This window comes from Rhagoletis pomonella, unplaced genomic scaffold (assembly GCF_013731165.1).
Source record: "Rhagoletis pomonella isolate Grant_MI unplaced genomic scaffold, Rhpom_1.0 Rhpom_scaffold_00006, whole genome shotgun sequence".
Taxonomy (NCBI): domain Eukaryota; kingdom Metazoa; phylum Arthropoda; class Insecta; order Diptera; family Tephritidae; genus Rhagoletis; species Rhagoletis pomonella.
In genome coordinates, this window is record NW_023458560.1 from 66,448,376 (window position 1) to 66,463,100 (window position 14,725).

Genomic DNA, 14,725 nt, shown 5'->3' on the forward strand with positions numbered 1-14,725 from the left:
AAGAGCAGATTTACGATTTGCATCTTCTCATAACTATACGTTCTCTGGTGTAGGTGTCGCTGTTGCGAAATTTGCTGCTCTTTATAACCGCCAGACGTCGCAAGCAAGCTAGTGATAATAGAAAAAAAATAATCGCAGTTAATAATGAAAGGCACAGCAAATTTAATAATTCTCTTTATCGTTTACGTCACTTCGAATAATTTTGCATCAAAACGTTTTTAGTGTGTTCAATAGTTGCCAATTGCAATTTAGCATATTCAATCGCTGCAAAACCCACTACTTGATAAGTGAGTTTCTGACAGTAATCGTTATCGCTCGATGAACTGCCAATTGCCATCACAATATAACACGTATTGTGCGATTTGTAATTTGTGCGAGAAAGTGCCGTTTTCATAAAAAATATCACTAAATAAAAGTGCGGTCCGAGCGAAAATTACTAAAAAGAACGTGGCTTTGAAAGCCCATTGTTGAACAATATAAGTGAAGGATTATTTTTGTAAAGGTGAATGCAATTTCAACAAAGTGTTTAGAGCCAAACAATTAGCAAAGAAACAGATTAGCTCTTGCAGAAGCGTAAAATTTTGGATTTTTCCATGAAGTCTTGGGTGAACGATGTACGAGTCATCACAATGATGGAGGTGTTTTAAGGATGTTAGAAGAGGAAAGGGCATTAGCGGGGTAATCAGTACATTTAGCACCGTGAAAAATTTGCTACACTGACAGCACACGCACACTAATGCAAGTGTGGGAGTGCGTCAAATACTGTTTTGCATTTGACGAAAACAATGTGGGTGCAAGCGGCGCTGGCATGTGTTAGAGCAAGATGGCTGGTCGTATTGGGTGGGTGACATTTGTTTTGCGCTGCTCAAACAGTGCTGCCAAGTGTCAGTGTGTATTAAGAAAGTGCATTTTCTCAAATTGATGTTCGCAAAATCTGTAAAAAACGTAAAATCCCAGTTAATGCTAAATAATTGTAGTTTTTCCTGAAATTTTAGACGAAAAAGTGAGTGTAAATCGAAGTGAATGTGCACGCGAGCGAATAAGTGGATAAATTTGTGCTTTAATGTCGATTTTGGCCTATTTTAAGCGCTTGTGCCGAGGTCGAGATTAACGCGACGTCGTCAGTGCGATTGCTGTGTTTGCTTGGCTTTTGTTTAATTAAATTTACGACTTTGTAGTACTGGAACTGGTACTAACGTCGCAATTTGTTGCAATTTAAATTGCAAGTGCTTTGCGAACAAAGAGAATATCAATTCAACGAATTATATAGGTTTGAAGTTGCATTCATCTTGCGCCAGGATTAGAGGAGATCTTATGGCCTGTTTTTGCTTATGTTATCCTTCGCCACAGTTGCGTGTGTAACTTTTTGTGTTACTGATTTTCTTTTTTGCCAGTGAATGTTAGATATTTACGTACCTATGTATGTACATGTGTTTGAATTAGGGCTATGTTAATCCGCCCCACAGCTAAATGAACGCTGATGTGGACTGATAGGCCGGGCGAGGGGGCACTCAGCAACAGAGTGCGAAAAACACTGGAAGATTTAACAAATATGTAAACGTTTTCCTAGGCAGTGACATTGAATAGGTTTCTATATTGCTGCTCTTTGGATATTCTGAAAAAAATTGCATAAACGGGAATTGAGTATTCTCAGAAATGGCTAAAATGTAAACTTTGCGCAAAAAGTTCGAGAGAAGTTGGCGTTGAATTGTTAACGCCCACAATTATATCAGCAAAATATTTACGCATTTTGTCCTATTATATTACTTTGTCACGCATTATATCTAGGAAGTTTGATTCCGACAAATTTCTCTACTAATTTACTGCAAATGACTAGCTTAATCATTCTCTAGTGTTTTTCCAGCTCCCCTTTTAGCATATGTACATACTTACATACATACATATATGCACCATGTTTATCACCAGAGGTGAAATAAACTTATCAAAAGGACGTGGAAAACTAGGGGAAAATTGTCAAATCCTGCACTTGTTGACGTTTCACGATGTTCTTCGTCATTTTGCTTTCTCTCGTGCTTCTCTATATCAAATTTTGTTTGGTGACACATCGTACATCGTTCGCCGTCAGCTGTTTTACTTTAATAAATTTCAGATGTGTTGTGTGTTATTGAATTTTTCAGTTTCTTGCGTTAATACTTTTCCGGCTGTGTAGTGCATTTACTAAAAAGTACTAAGCGTAAGTTTGGTGGTTGCTATTCCACTCGCTTTAAACGATATGAGTTCAATGTGTTTATTTACATACAAACTCGCCTATCTTTTTACGATTACTGGTAGTATTGCAATGTATTTTTCCCTCTATAAATTTAACCTTTTTGAATTTCTTATCAGTGAGAAAAATCTATTTTGGCTAGGTACAACATCGAACTTCCAGTTCCTGCATTGGTTTGGTTTCAGTAGCTCCAAGAAATTTGGTACTCATTCTATGATGACGTGTTTGGTTTCATAATTCCATTTTCTATCTTTATTTTACATATTTAAACTAACTGGCTTTTTGTTTATTCTTCAAGGTGCTTGACATGATTTTATCGCTCTGTGTATACAACTCTATCCGGTGTTGTTTGTGCGCATCACATGATCTTCCAAGTAACAATAGCGTTCGATAGCGCTTATATTTTTGCTGCGAAACATGCAAATATGTATATACATATGTATGTATTGTTTTTCTTTGAGAAATTGGTATTGCATTTGCTTTGAGTGGAGTATTGATTATCTACTGAGAAATGTTGTTGTTGTTAGGCTATTAATTCAAAGATGTTTCTATAATTATCTAACAAGGCGAGCCCATATAAAAGGATTTGCATTGATAGTAGGTTAAGGGCCGTTTTCTGAAATAACCTTTAACTTTAAAGCTAACTTTGTATTTAAAGGTTGATTTAAAAATAAAGGTGCGACGTTTAAAGTACAAAACCGCGTATCAACAAAATGCTAAACCGCGTATCAAGTTAATACAAAACCGCGCATGTGATTTTGCATAAATTATTTTCTAGAGAGTAAAAACACGAATTTCAAAATGGTTCTCTTTTTCAGGACGAATGGATAAGGATTGAGCCGAGAGCTTTTTTTTCATAAATTTTAATACAACCTTTAACTATAAAAAGAGCTTTACAGTTACAGGTTACTTGAGAAAACGGCCCTTAGTACGGCATTATATCTCGTTCAACCATCTGCGGCACTCTGAAGGCACTTTCCGATGTTAATATATGAGTATAATGCTTTAGGGGCTGCCTAAAAGTCAGAGAAGTTGAAGACTTGATTCTTGTTTTCATGAGAGTCGGGCCTACACACCGGAACGATCCAGATTCATATCTGGCCAAGGACTGTCACATGATTACTGTTATTGGGAGTTTGAGTAATGCTGGGCAACCAACACTTCACTAAATAAACAATGCGCTGCTCAGCCTCAGTTCGGCTGAGAAAACTGCTCTTCCGACTTCCCCTCAAAATTATTATTTTTTTAATCTAAGTCGTATACAATCTTGCTAAATGGCCCAATAATATTTATCATTTTCTTTTTTATTACACTTATTTCGCTACTTGTAGGCTTGTGCAACTGCGTAATTATTTATTTTAAAATAAAAAATTTAAAAAATGATAAGGCTCATAAAATGTATTTTTTCGCAATCATTTGTCACTCAAATTTTACCGCGGACAATTATTCTAATGCAAGGGTTTTTAAATTAATAAGCTTGACATACATATCGCTAGCTTAGAGTGAACAGTTTTTAAATCAACTTTTTATGAAAACTCATATTTTGATACAGCATGCTGGAGAAACTGGCTGGAGCTTTGTTGCTTCGTTTTAAACATGCAAAATGTTTTATTCAAAGTAAAAGAAAAACTTGAAGAAAATGGCTTTATGAAGTTTTTTTCCTCCTGTAAAATTTTTAAAATGGGACTTGGCAACTTTCACTCAAGCGATATGTACTTAATAAGTACTACTTATATTTTTTACACTCCAAGGTGCCCGACTAGGCACTCAACACATACACTCATTGCTATGGAGTATTTTAAATAATAAAATAGGTACACTATTGCCTTTGTTCCCTTCAATGCCAAGGCATTTGTTTATTATAATTTCTAAGTTTATTTAACGCCCGCATTTCTTGACGTACATTGTTCTTATAAACATGTACATACATATGCATATAAATTATACTACATTTTACGATTCATTAGCGTTTGCGAATATGTTCATTTATTCATAATCATTTGTTGATCGACAAACTTGATTTGTTCTCCATTGTTTTTGCATAAATTAGAACACCTCTACTGTGGCTTGCTTTGTGTTTTGCAATACGTATTCGCTACCATTTAATTTTTCATTGCTTTGCTGGTTTGTTTTCTACATACATATGTTTCTTAGCGTTTTCATTGTTTTTCCTTTGGTTTCTATTGAGTTATTGTTTAATTAAGTTTGCGGCAAAAGCAATGTTTTCGTAGCAGTGCTGGTTTGTGGACAAATTGTCGCCACTCTCGCTCATACTTATGCACTGGTGATGTATTTCTAGTCAGTAGTAGCACTCTCAGTCGGCTTGAGACGTGCACTTGGACTCGTTTATATTTCTTTATTACTTTTCTTTCCATATTTCCCACTCACCACAACGGTTTAATTGCCATTGTGTTTATGTGAATATATCATCATATCCATGCGCTGTCGCTATTTGCACTTAATTGCAGCTATGAATTCCAGCTGGCGGCGAGACGTGACGTTGTTAAATAACGCTAAAATGTGAGATTATCTAAATAAGCGGATTACACAATAATAGCGCACTTTTCATTTTCGAAATTACTATAGCTTCAACGTCTTGTTTTAGCCGTTGGGTAAAACATTCTTCCGACAGTTTAAAATTCCTGAGTGAAATTCATTCAAGTTTAAACGAGCTAAGAATTTCATTCGACAGCTTATTGCTTATTGTAAATCATCGAGGATAAGAATACAACTGGAGTTAGTGTGGTTCGTTTAGCACCATCTTGGGTCAAACTGGGAATTGTGCCAAAAAGTTGTTGATGTTGTAACAACATAAATATTTTCAAAGAAATTGGGGAAAGTTCTAGAATAACAGTCCTTGGCCAGAAATATATGTGGGTGGGTCCGGGTTTGGAGACCGCTCTGCCATATGAACGTAAATAAAAGTCATACTACCCTAGGAAATACGCTCTCTGACCAGGATCTGACCAAAGTTAGAGGGATTTTAGATGAGTGAGTTTAAGTCGGCATATTAAGGAAAGTTTGTGGCGGGAGTCTTTTCTCCACATGCAGGACATACATATATTCTGGATATATAGCCCCCCACTGTGCTACCACAGTGTACAGAACGAAGCTGAGGAGGTGCTGGTTGGGTTTCCTTCGCAGATTTAGCTATTTTGAAATAGATGATCATTAAATTTCTATGACCGTAATCATTGGGGAAAGCTAATTAGGGTATGGACAGATTACGTAGAATTAATTTATTGCCTGTTGGTAGCCAGTCGGATACATCGGATATAAGGTATAACGCGGCAAGAAGTACCCCAAAGAGCAAACGTAAACTACTTAGATTGATTCCTACGTTATTAATTTTCTGTACAGACTTTAACTAACCGCCTCTTTTTCCATTCATGATTTCCTATCGTCGAAATTCAATAACGCCTCGTCACCATATTCGATGCATTCGCTTGTTCTGGCATTTGTCAATGTCAGCAGTGGCCTCTGTGATTATTATTATCGCAATCATCGAGAGGAAAATAAGTAAAGTAAGTAATTGAAAAGAGGCAAGGGAGTATCCATGTGTAGTAAGAGTATGCGACAGTCATAAGAACATAGTTCAATCAACGAGCGTCGCAGCGTCGCAGTCATTATCGACGACAGCTTGTGGAAGCCGTACTAATAACGAGCGAGCAACAAGGGGCTGGTAAAAGTGAGTGAAGGTAGACTGACTAGACGTCAGTTGGGGAAATGCAAGTGAAGAAAAGAAATTTCAATAGAAATACAAATCCAAAATACTTGTCGCTAGACAGCTAGCTACTGACGCTTGCGCTTTCTGCTTGTGGTACATATGTACATACATACATGCAAATATACATATGTTCATAGTTATATAAACGGATGCAGCGTGCCGCAAAAGTTATTAATTTGGGCAAAGTGGGACGCAATGTTGTGATTAACCGGCGATTGACGAGCGCCAACTGCTGAACTCCACTAAAATCGGGCGACCCACTACTGCCTCGCATTATTAAATGTGAATGGTAATACATATGTATACATACATACATGTACATATGTATTTATGTTTGTATGTTTATGACTATATCTGATTGCCGCATTGTTGTGCTGGCGGAAGTGAAGTGTCGCTGTTAATTTTACTCGTTTTGTTTTTTTTTTTTAACAAGAAAGATGATTGCGTACCAAGAAGCGTTTTGTTTCAGTTGTGTCTGCTTTTCTCTTTTCCTTGACTTGCTCGCCTGCAGCATTCTCTCAATTTCAGTTAAATATGCAGTTGTATATTTTTTTATGCTTGTTTTTTTTTTTAATTATTTTATACTTGTTGCTGCTACTCACTATGACCATAATAGCGTAGCAATTCCTATTTCCCATTTTCCAATTTTTTAGTTGCTTTTTTTCTTTTGTGTTAGCTTTTTTGCTGCCTGGTAGGAATTATGCATTTATAGGCGTATATGCGTTGTTTTACTTTTGATATCTTATCAGCACCAAGGAAAATTAACCAATTCTTTTGTTTACGCATAAAATTTGAAATATTTACAAAATGCTTAAATATTTGCTTTTGATAGCCACTGACAACTTATTAATATTAATTTAATATTCAGTTACATTCTCATGATTCACTGGCTAATTTAAATGGTGACGCAAGCTTTTTGTGCGCGTTTAATTCTAAAGTATGGTACAGTAACATTTATATGTATGAAATACAAAAAAAAAACGGCCGGTTCAAAGGCTTAAGAAATATTTAAAGATAAAATATTATAAGTATTACCATTTCAACACTTACATATCTACTACATCTAAAGATACTTTGAATTCTTATACGGTTATAGGTAAATTTGGATTGTTCTAACATCGTAAATGTTTTCTGGTTCTCTAACTAAACTCAGAATCAGATACAAGATCCCCTATTGGCTTGCTAGCAGTATTTTAGGAAACATTGAGGTACTCCGCTCGCTCTATATGTGAAGCAATCGGCAGGTCTGTCAATGCCGGATGGATGCGGAGCAACCCGTTAAGTCCTCAAAATCAATGGTCCTCGATGCTCCGGGTAATCTCTAAGAACTACCATGGCCGCCAACAAACAATACCTATCCTCGTCAGCTCTCGCAAAAAAATTATAAACAAATTTCTTTCTAGTTTTAGTAAAAGTTTAGGAAAAAGCTGATATTTGGCTCCGAATTTAATTAAAAACTAGTTACAAAAATAATACAATACACTCACATTGAAATTCTCCTTTTTTTATATCTTTTCAGTAAGAAAATCAGACCACATCTGACAACATCGGCCGTCCCCTTTTGCGTGAAGGTTTGAACGCGCACTGCAGCTGTAAATTTAGCTCCACATAAACAAAATTCGACCAACATTCGCAACAATCGAACAAACTAATAGTTATTAAAAAATACATGCATACATATTTCATAACACCGAACAACAACATCACCAACAAAACTTTTTAGGCGCAAGTTATAAAGTTAAACACCGATCATTTGTAACTGCAGCAGCGTGGGAAGGTAGCGCAGAACAGAATAGAAATCCGTTTTCAAGCAAACGAGAAAAAAAATCATTCAAATACCACCACTACAAAAACAACACCAACACCAAGATGGCAACAACTGCTCGTAGCGGGGGCAATGCCAGCGGCAGTACAGCTCAGCGTCCCAACGGTACACAGCAGAATAAGAATTGCCAATTCAAATTGGTGCTATTGGGCGAATCAGCGGTGGGCAAGTCATCGCTTGTGCTACGTTTCGTCAAGGGACAATTCCATGAATACCAAGAGAGTACGATAGGCGCTGCTTTTCTAACACAAACCATCTGCATAGAGGATACGGTGGTCAAATTTGAAATATGGGATACAGCCGGACAAGAGCGGTGAGACGCAAGTGTGCTGTAATGCATTTGTCGCTTTTTAATATGTATGTGTATGATTTGTCCAATTTTATAGATACCACAGCTTAGCTCCTATGTACTACCGTGGTGCACAGGCTGCCATTGTAGTGTACGATATACAAAATCAAGACAGTTTTCAGCGTGCAAAGACCTGGGTCAAGGAACTGCATAAACAGGTAAATAAATTGAATAAACCTTCAACCAAATACGAGTATTTGTTTGTTGGTGTTAATGTGTATGTATGTATATTGATGTATGCATATATTTAAATTACATCGTGTGCCAAATATGATATAAAATAATTGCGGCTTTTTTATTTTTAAATTTGCATGCATATATTCATATAATTAGGTACATTGACAGCGGTTATTGACCGCAAATTCGAGCGCTTCTTTGAATGGATTGCACAAAAACAAATGACACTCTTGTAATCATTGTTGTTGTTCGAAAATTGTACTGCTAACGATTTGCTCTGGCAGTCAAAGTGTGGATTACTTCTTCATGGTTTGCTTTGTAGAACAAAATTAATATTAAGTTTGGGTAATATGAATAGTCTTTGCGGATGAAAAAGTGAAAACGGTCCAAAAACATGCCGAAAAATGTGTCAAGTGTCTGGTGAGAATGCTGTGAGGGAACTCCAGAATCACGAGTGGTTTGCCCGATTCCGTTGCGAAAATTTTGATGTCAAAGATGCACCTCGCTCTGGTCGACCAGTCACTGGAAAAGTCGATGAAATAAAGCTGCATGACGGATGCACTAAATATCAACCATAAGACCATTTTTAAAATGCAAAAAAACATTATTGCCGAATTACCAACAGTGAAACGCTACGAAGCCGAACAATTTTTGAAGCAAATCATTACCTACAGGCGATGAAAAAATGGATTGAATACGAGAATAAGAAACACAATCCACATGGTCAAAGATACACAAACAACTTAAAAGCTTGGTTTTTTTCGAGTCTTTGGTGGAATTGGACGGTAATTGTCCATTATGAACTGCTACAACGTCGCGAAGCAATCAATTCCAAGTTTTTCGCTGATAAACCACAGCATTTCCAGACCGATGGAATTATGAAGCTACTCGAAAAATGGCAAAAGGTCGTAGATAATAATGGCCAATATGTGCTTTATTAAAAATGATTTCCAATAAAAAAAATGTGCTTCTTAAATGTACCTATAACTCAGCGGAGACTTCATATGACTCAATATAATGTTTATGCTGATGGAATAGGTTAACAAAAAAATTAATAAGAAAAAATATTTGTACATATATGTACAACCTCGCAAGTATTCTCTTGTGGAAATGAAGTAAAATCCTTTTCTACCTGATATTTCCAATATAAAGGGTACTTGTTCCTTCTTTTCTACCATTGGCGGATACACCATTTAATACTTTCAACGCATGTTCAATCTTAATAAATATTTTCCTATAGAGACTTACCACCTCGAAATTCTGACAAACTTAGCAACAACGTTATGGGGGGAATTCATAGGGCTACTCCTAAGTGGAAAACTGAGGCGAGCTTATGGAAACAATATTGAGTGTTTAACAGCCGAAAATTGCCTAAAGAGTTCCTATGGAAGACTGCTGAATTGAAAGTCCTTGGACTGGTATATGTAGAGCCGACTGTAGTGGAAAAAACAACAACAGTCTTCTCTAATGCCCTGAGAACCTCACCCAGCTGACGTCCCTGTCCTTATGGACACACCCTGTTGAAGTCGCACACTTCCTGGGCCTCCCCTTAGCTGAAACAGATGACAACGTTGACGGACGAACCGACCCCAGCGGGTCGACAGTCTGCTCTCCTTCTCGGCGCACACAACCGCAATTGTTAACAGAGAACAGAGCCGCAACAATGTCCTCAAGTCGCTGGCCGGCAGCACTGATTGCAGAAGATCCCTCGCCAAGGCACGTCAGGGGGCATCTTTACAAACTGACGTCCAAAGGTTCATTAAACAACCGCTGGACCCAATCGCATACAGACAGGCAGAATACACTAGGATGTGCCCAACCAATGCCTGGCATGCGGAGAGTCGCCACATGACTCACTGCATTTCTTCGCAACCCCACCCAGCTAACGCCCCTGTCCCTATGGACAGATCCTGTTGAAGTTGCGAACTTCCTGGGCCTCCCCTTAGCTGAAACAGATGACAACGTTGCTGGAAGATCCGACCCGAGCGGGATTTAGTAGCCGCTACAACAACAACAACAACATCGCCATTAATTCGGGAAGCGTTTCACGAAGGGGATAGTCATAAACAGCCGCATCAATAGTGGCCGGATTTATGGAACCAGAAGTTGAAACCTTAATGAACTAACTTAAGATAGCGAACTCTTATCAACCCTTGTTAATTTGTAGCTAGCCATGCTTCCTGTGCCGCCAAACGAAGAAATCAATTTAGTGACTTGACTACCAATGTGGCGGAAATAACACTTTTCCCTAATTTCGGTTAGCAGGTTAGTCGATTTTCAGAGGGATGAGGAAGTCTTATCGCCCAGCAACATGGAAAAGCTAATGTCCAAGCTCCCTCTAGCCCTTTTCCCCAGAGTTGAAATAAACAAGGCGGTAGTTTTCGTAAAGAAATTCAAAATAGAGCTCTGCAGGATAACAGCTTGGAATGACTATTTTGGAGGGACACACACAGGCAAGCACTATGTAGCGGTACAGAGATTCCTCATTAACCTACTTAATGAAAATCTGAGGATTGTCACGGGCATTGCAGATTAGGATGAGATCTGCACAAGTTAGGCATCTGGTCATAACCTCTGTCACTTATGCGATTCGGCTAAGGGGACACCGTTGTACCTATTTCTTGAGTGTATGGCAGTGGCGAGAAGACGGGAAAAAAGTCGGAATTCAATGTGGCCAGAGGATAAGCGCATACTCTCCCTGCCCCCGAAAGTTCTTCTAGACTTTCTGGAGATTGTAAGACTGAATGAGGTGTTGTGATAAGTGGAACGCAAAATAGAGACCATAAGGTTGCTGTGGACACCTCTCTTTTTCAAAGGGATAATTTCAGCTATATATGTACCCGTTATATATATATATGTTTTACTCCCTAAGGAATCCAAATATAAAGACAAAGTTCGCACAAAATTCTTTTTTAAATTTCACTAAATAATCTCTTTCTACTTTCATTTTTAGGCATCGCCGAATATCGTTATTGCCCTGGCTGGCAATAAAGCGGATTTATCAAATATTCGTGTTGTAGAATACGAAGAAGCAAAGCAATATGCCGAAGAGAACGGATTACTCTTCATGGAAACATCGGCAAAAACGGGAATGAATGTTAATGATATCTTTTTAGCAATTGGTAAGTTATAGTCAAGAGGGTTGATAACAATAAGGATTGAAGTGGATTACATAGTGAAATGGTTCCCTTAAAGTCGACAAACTGGAAAACTTGAAACACGTACCAATTTTTCGCAGAATTAATTTTCTTGTCGGACAACTTTTTCACTTAAATTTGGAGGCGAACTTTCTAAAAGCGATGAATAATAATTTTTGAGTTTTGACTAAGTCTTCCAAATATTGGGAAGTTGAACAAATTAAAGTATAAGAGGCTCATTTTATTTATTTATTTATTAATGAATGATTATTTGGAGCAATAAAATAGCCCGATATTGTTTAGTCAGGAGAGCGATACAACGCCATTGGTATAGATTTTAGGTCCGAAGCTATGGTCAGAATATGAAACTTCGCTAATCTTTTGTTTCCAGCGTCCAATGTTAGTCTTGTTAGCCAGACCAAATACATTTTTTTTTGTGGGTGATATAATTACTATTTTATTTTAGTGCTTGTAAACTTGCACTATAAATAATTCTTTTTTTCCATACCTGCTAACAGCTAAGAAATTACCTAAAAACGACGGAGCAAATAATCAAGGCGCTCCCGCTGGTAGAAGGCTGAATGATAATGAAAATACCCGACAAACAACCAATTGCTGCAAGTGATGTCCTTTTGTAGGTGAGTGCATATTAACTTTTATATTTTTCCCCCACATTTTCGTATTTTGCATCACATTAAAAAATTTTCTATTACCTCATTTACAGAAAATGAAATTTCCAACGAGAGATTTGAAAAAATTATGCTGATAATTATAAATAAAAAAATAAATATTTAAATTACAATTTAAAAACCAGAAATAGAAAGCAGAAACAAAAATACGGATGATAATGATGATGATGATGATGTTGAGTGGGAAAGCAACCAATAATAATATAAAATATAAAATTTAAATTATGAAAAATTATGATAAGGATGGTAATGCTATGAAAATAGATTAAAATAAAGTCACATTAAAAATCGATAACAGAAAGAAAGTAAAAACATAAAACAGAAAACAAACAAACGCTCCCTTTTCAGCTCCCTCGTCACCAAAATCAGCAGCAATACTCGAGCAGCAATGTACTACTACTTTCTAATACAGCTGCCTAAATATATAATCTGTTAACACACCCAGATTTCACTTTGCTCCCGCATCCACATCAACATTTTACGTTTGCGTTTGTTCACTCCTCGAAAAAGAACACAAAAAAGTAAAATCCGCAAATTCAGTAAACAAATTAATAATCTATACTAAATGAAAGTTCAAACGTAAACTTTTTCAAAAATAAAATAGTAAACAATAAAATACAAAAATACATTTAAAATATGCATTGCATTGTGTAGTTTAATGAGTAATGACTATTACAAAGGTTGTTGGAATTTTGCGCTGATCGCATTCGCCACAACAATAGAAATTCCAAGCAACAGCTATTAACATACAAACATACATATAATATTCTTTTGCGATGTGACCGTCTGAAATTGCAGTGATTGTTTCTATGGGCTCAACTGTTCACCATAAACATGTACATACAAACATGCTTGTTGCAAGCACTTAGTTGGTTGTTTGCTCGTCTCGTCGCTGCGTCGCTAGGTCGGTGTAAAAATGGTAGCATTTTTGTTTTTCGTTAGTTTTTTGGCTAAGTCAATTTATCAATGTGTCAAGCAAATCTCTTATTAGCAATTCCAAATTGAAATTCACTTTCGGTTAGTGTATATTCACAAGAACATTTACTATTAGAACGCAACGTTTGTGTGATGATGATCATAATGATGACGATGATGATGATGATGTTGATGAGGACGAAAGTATGCTGTTTATAATAAATAAAGTATTTGAGTTATAAATTTCTCATTTCACACTTATGAATAAACTACTATAATTATTATTATTTTAAATATGTATGTATATGTATGCATATAAAATTTATAAAAAAAAAATTTATTAAAAAAAAAATTATTTTTTAATCGAAAATATAATTACGAATAAAATATTTTCCAATTATACATAAATAAATTTACTATTATTATGTTGTATGTATGAAACAAGAATACATAATAAAGAAAGAAAAATTCCGAGGAAACCCACCAAACAATTTGTGTTGCCAGCAATAAGAAAATGTGTCGCCCTCGGAAACAAATTTATTGCCGGTAATATTGCCATCGAATCGATTTCCTATTACCGGTCGCTTTAAAACGTCCGCCGAAGGCAACTCGCCTGGGCGAGTCGTTTTCTTATTACCTGAATAAGTCCTTTTCTTATCGCTTCAGGCGATATTTGGAATAATTTTATTCTTTTTAATACTTAATTTATTTTTTTGTATACCAAATTGCAACTTACAATCGGAATTAATTCATTTTCTCGCTGTGAGGCTTCCTATTTTTTCAATCTTGTCCTTGGGCATAATTTAGATGCTTTTGGCCAATACTATTGACGCCATATTCATAAGTTTCGGAATTTTTGAGAACTTTTTTATTCAAAATTGACATGAATGAAGTGATGTTGCCGATTTGTCACCACAGCAATAAATCGGTGAGTCGCCAATTTGTTGCCATTGACGATTGTTGCCTATTTCTCATGTTTTGCATGGTGGGTAGTTATGTATTTATGAGGTTCAAAATTTAAGTTTGTACGTGACAAAAATAATGAATATGTATGTGTAATAAAAATTATCTTATTTTTTCTCTGTTAATAGCGGATCCTGGCGACAAAGAGATACGACTCGACAAGAGTAATTATGTTATTTGGGCTCTAGGTCAGTTAGACTCCAACTCAGAGCCAGCATTCCATTATGTTTATCCGAAAAGTGATATACTCATCGATTTCAATACAACAGAGCCAATAAATGACTGTTTCAGCTTTACAAAACGTCCAGAAACTCCTGTCCAAGTATGGGAACGTGTACGTTTATATGATCCGTGAGTATATGTGCAACGTAGTATATAGTTTATATAATTGACCGCCCTATTCCCACACCACTGACAAAACTCAGCGGCTGACTATTGCCTTTACTACTGCGCCTAATACTATGCCGCAAATTTATTTTAAGCTGTCGTATGACAATTGTCAGTTTTATTGTTATGACCTACTGAGTAAGTGACAACGACGAAACAATGTTTATATTGTGTTTTAGGCGCAGTAATTGTGACAATAGTCATATGATAAATTTTGTCAGTGTTGTGGGAATAGGGCAGTAAATCTCTGAAACTTTAATTGACCTTCAATTGTAAATATTCTTTCAGCACATTGCGTGTTTTTAATGCCTACTTGGGACCTTCCGGTG

General features: G+C 36.5%; 2 protein-coding genes across 5 annotated transcripts in view; both read left to right on the forward strand.

Moving 5' to 3' along the window:
- Positions 1–268: 268 nt before the first annotated feature.
- On the forward strand, positions 269–13,296 carry LOC118741143 (ras-related protein Rab-5B). 4 transcript variants are annotated; one of them, XM_036473001.1, is made up of 6 exons: positions 269–287; positions 7,474–8,092; positions 8,166–8,286; positions 11,259–11,427; positions 11,961–12,080; positions 12,167–13,296. In XM_036473001.1, the coding sequence occupies exons 2-5, from the start codon at positions 7,824–7,826 to the stop codon at positions 12,065–12,067; spliced, it is 666 nt and encodes a 221-aa protein (XP_036328894.1). In that variant the 5' UTR covers positions 269–287; positions 7,474–7,823; the 3' UTR covers positions 12,068–12,080; positions 12,167–13,296. The 4 variants fall into 4 exon arrangements, with proteins under 4 accessions (XP_036328894.1, XP_036328891.1, XP_036328892.1 ...); XM_036472998.1 differs by lacking the exon at positions 269–287 and adding an exon at positions 326–502; XM_036472999.1 differs by lacking the exon at positions 269–287 and adding an exon at positions 881–1,003.
- A 779-nt stretch (positions 13,297–14,075) lies between these two features.
- Positions 14,076–14,725, forward strand: part of LOC118742049 — a 1,249-nt gene continuing 599 nt past the window's right edge. Inside the window, exons 1-2 of the mRNA XM_036474016.1 lie at positions 14,076–14,360; positions 14,685–14,722. Of these exons, the coding sequence (XP_036329909.1) occupies positions 14,098–14,360; positions 14,685–14,722 (301 nt within the window). The 5' untranslated portion in view covers positions 14,076–14,097. The remainder of the gene's footprint in view (positions 14,361–14,684; positions 14,723–14,725) is intronic.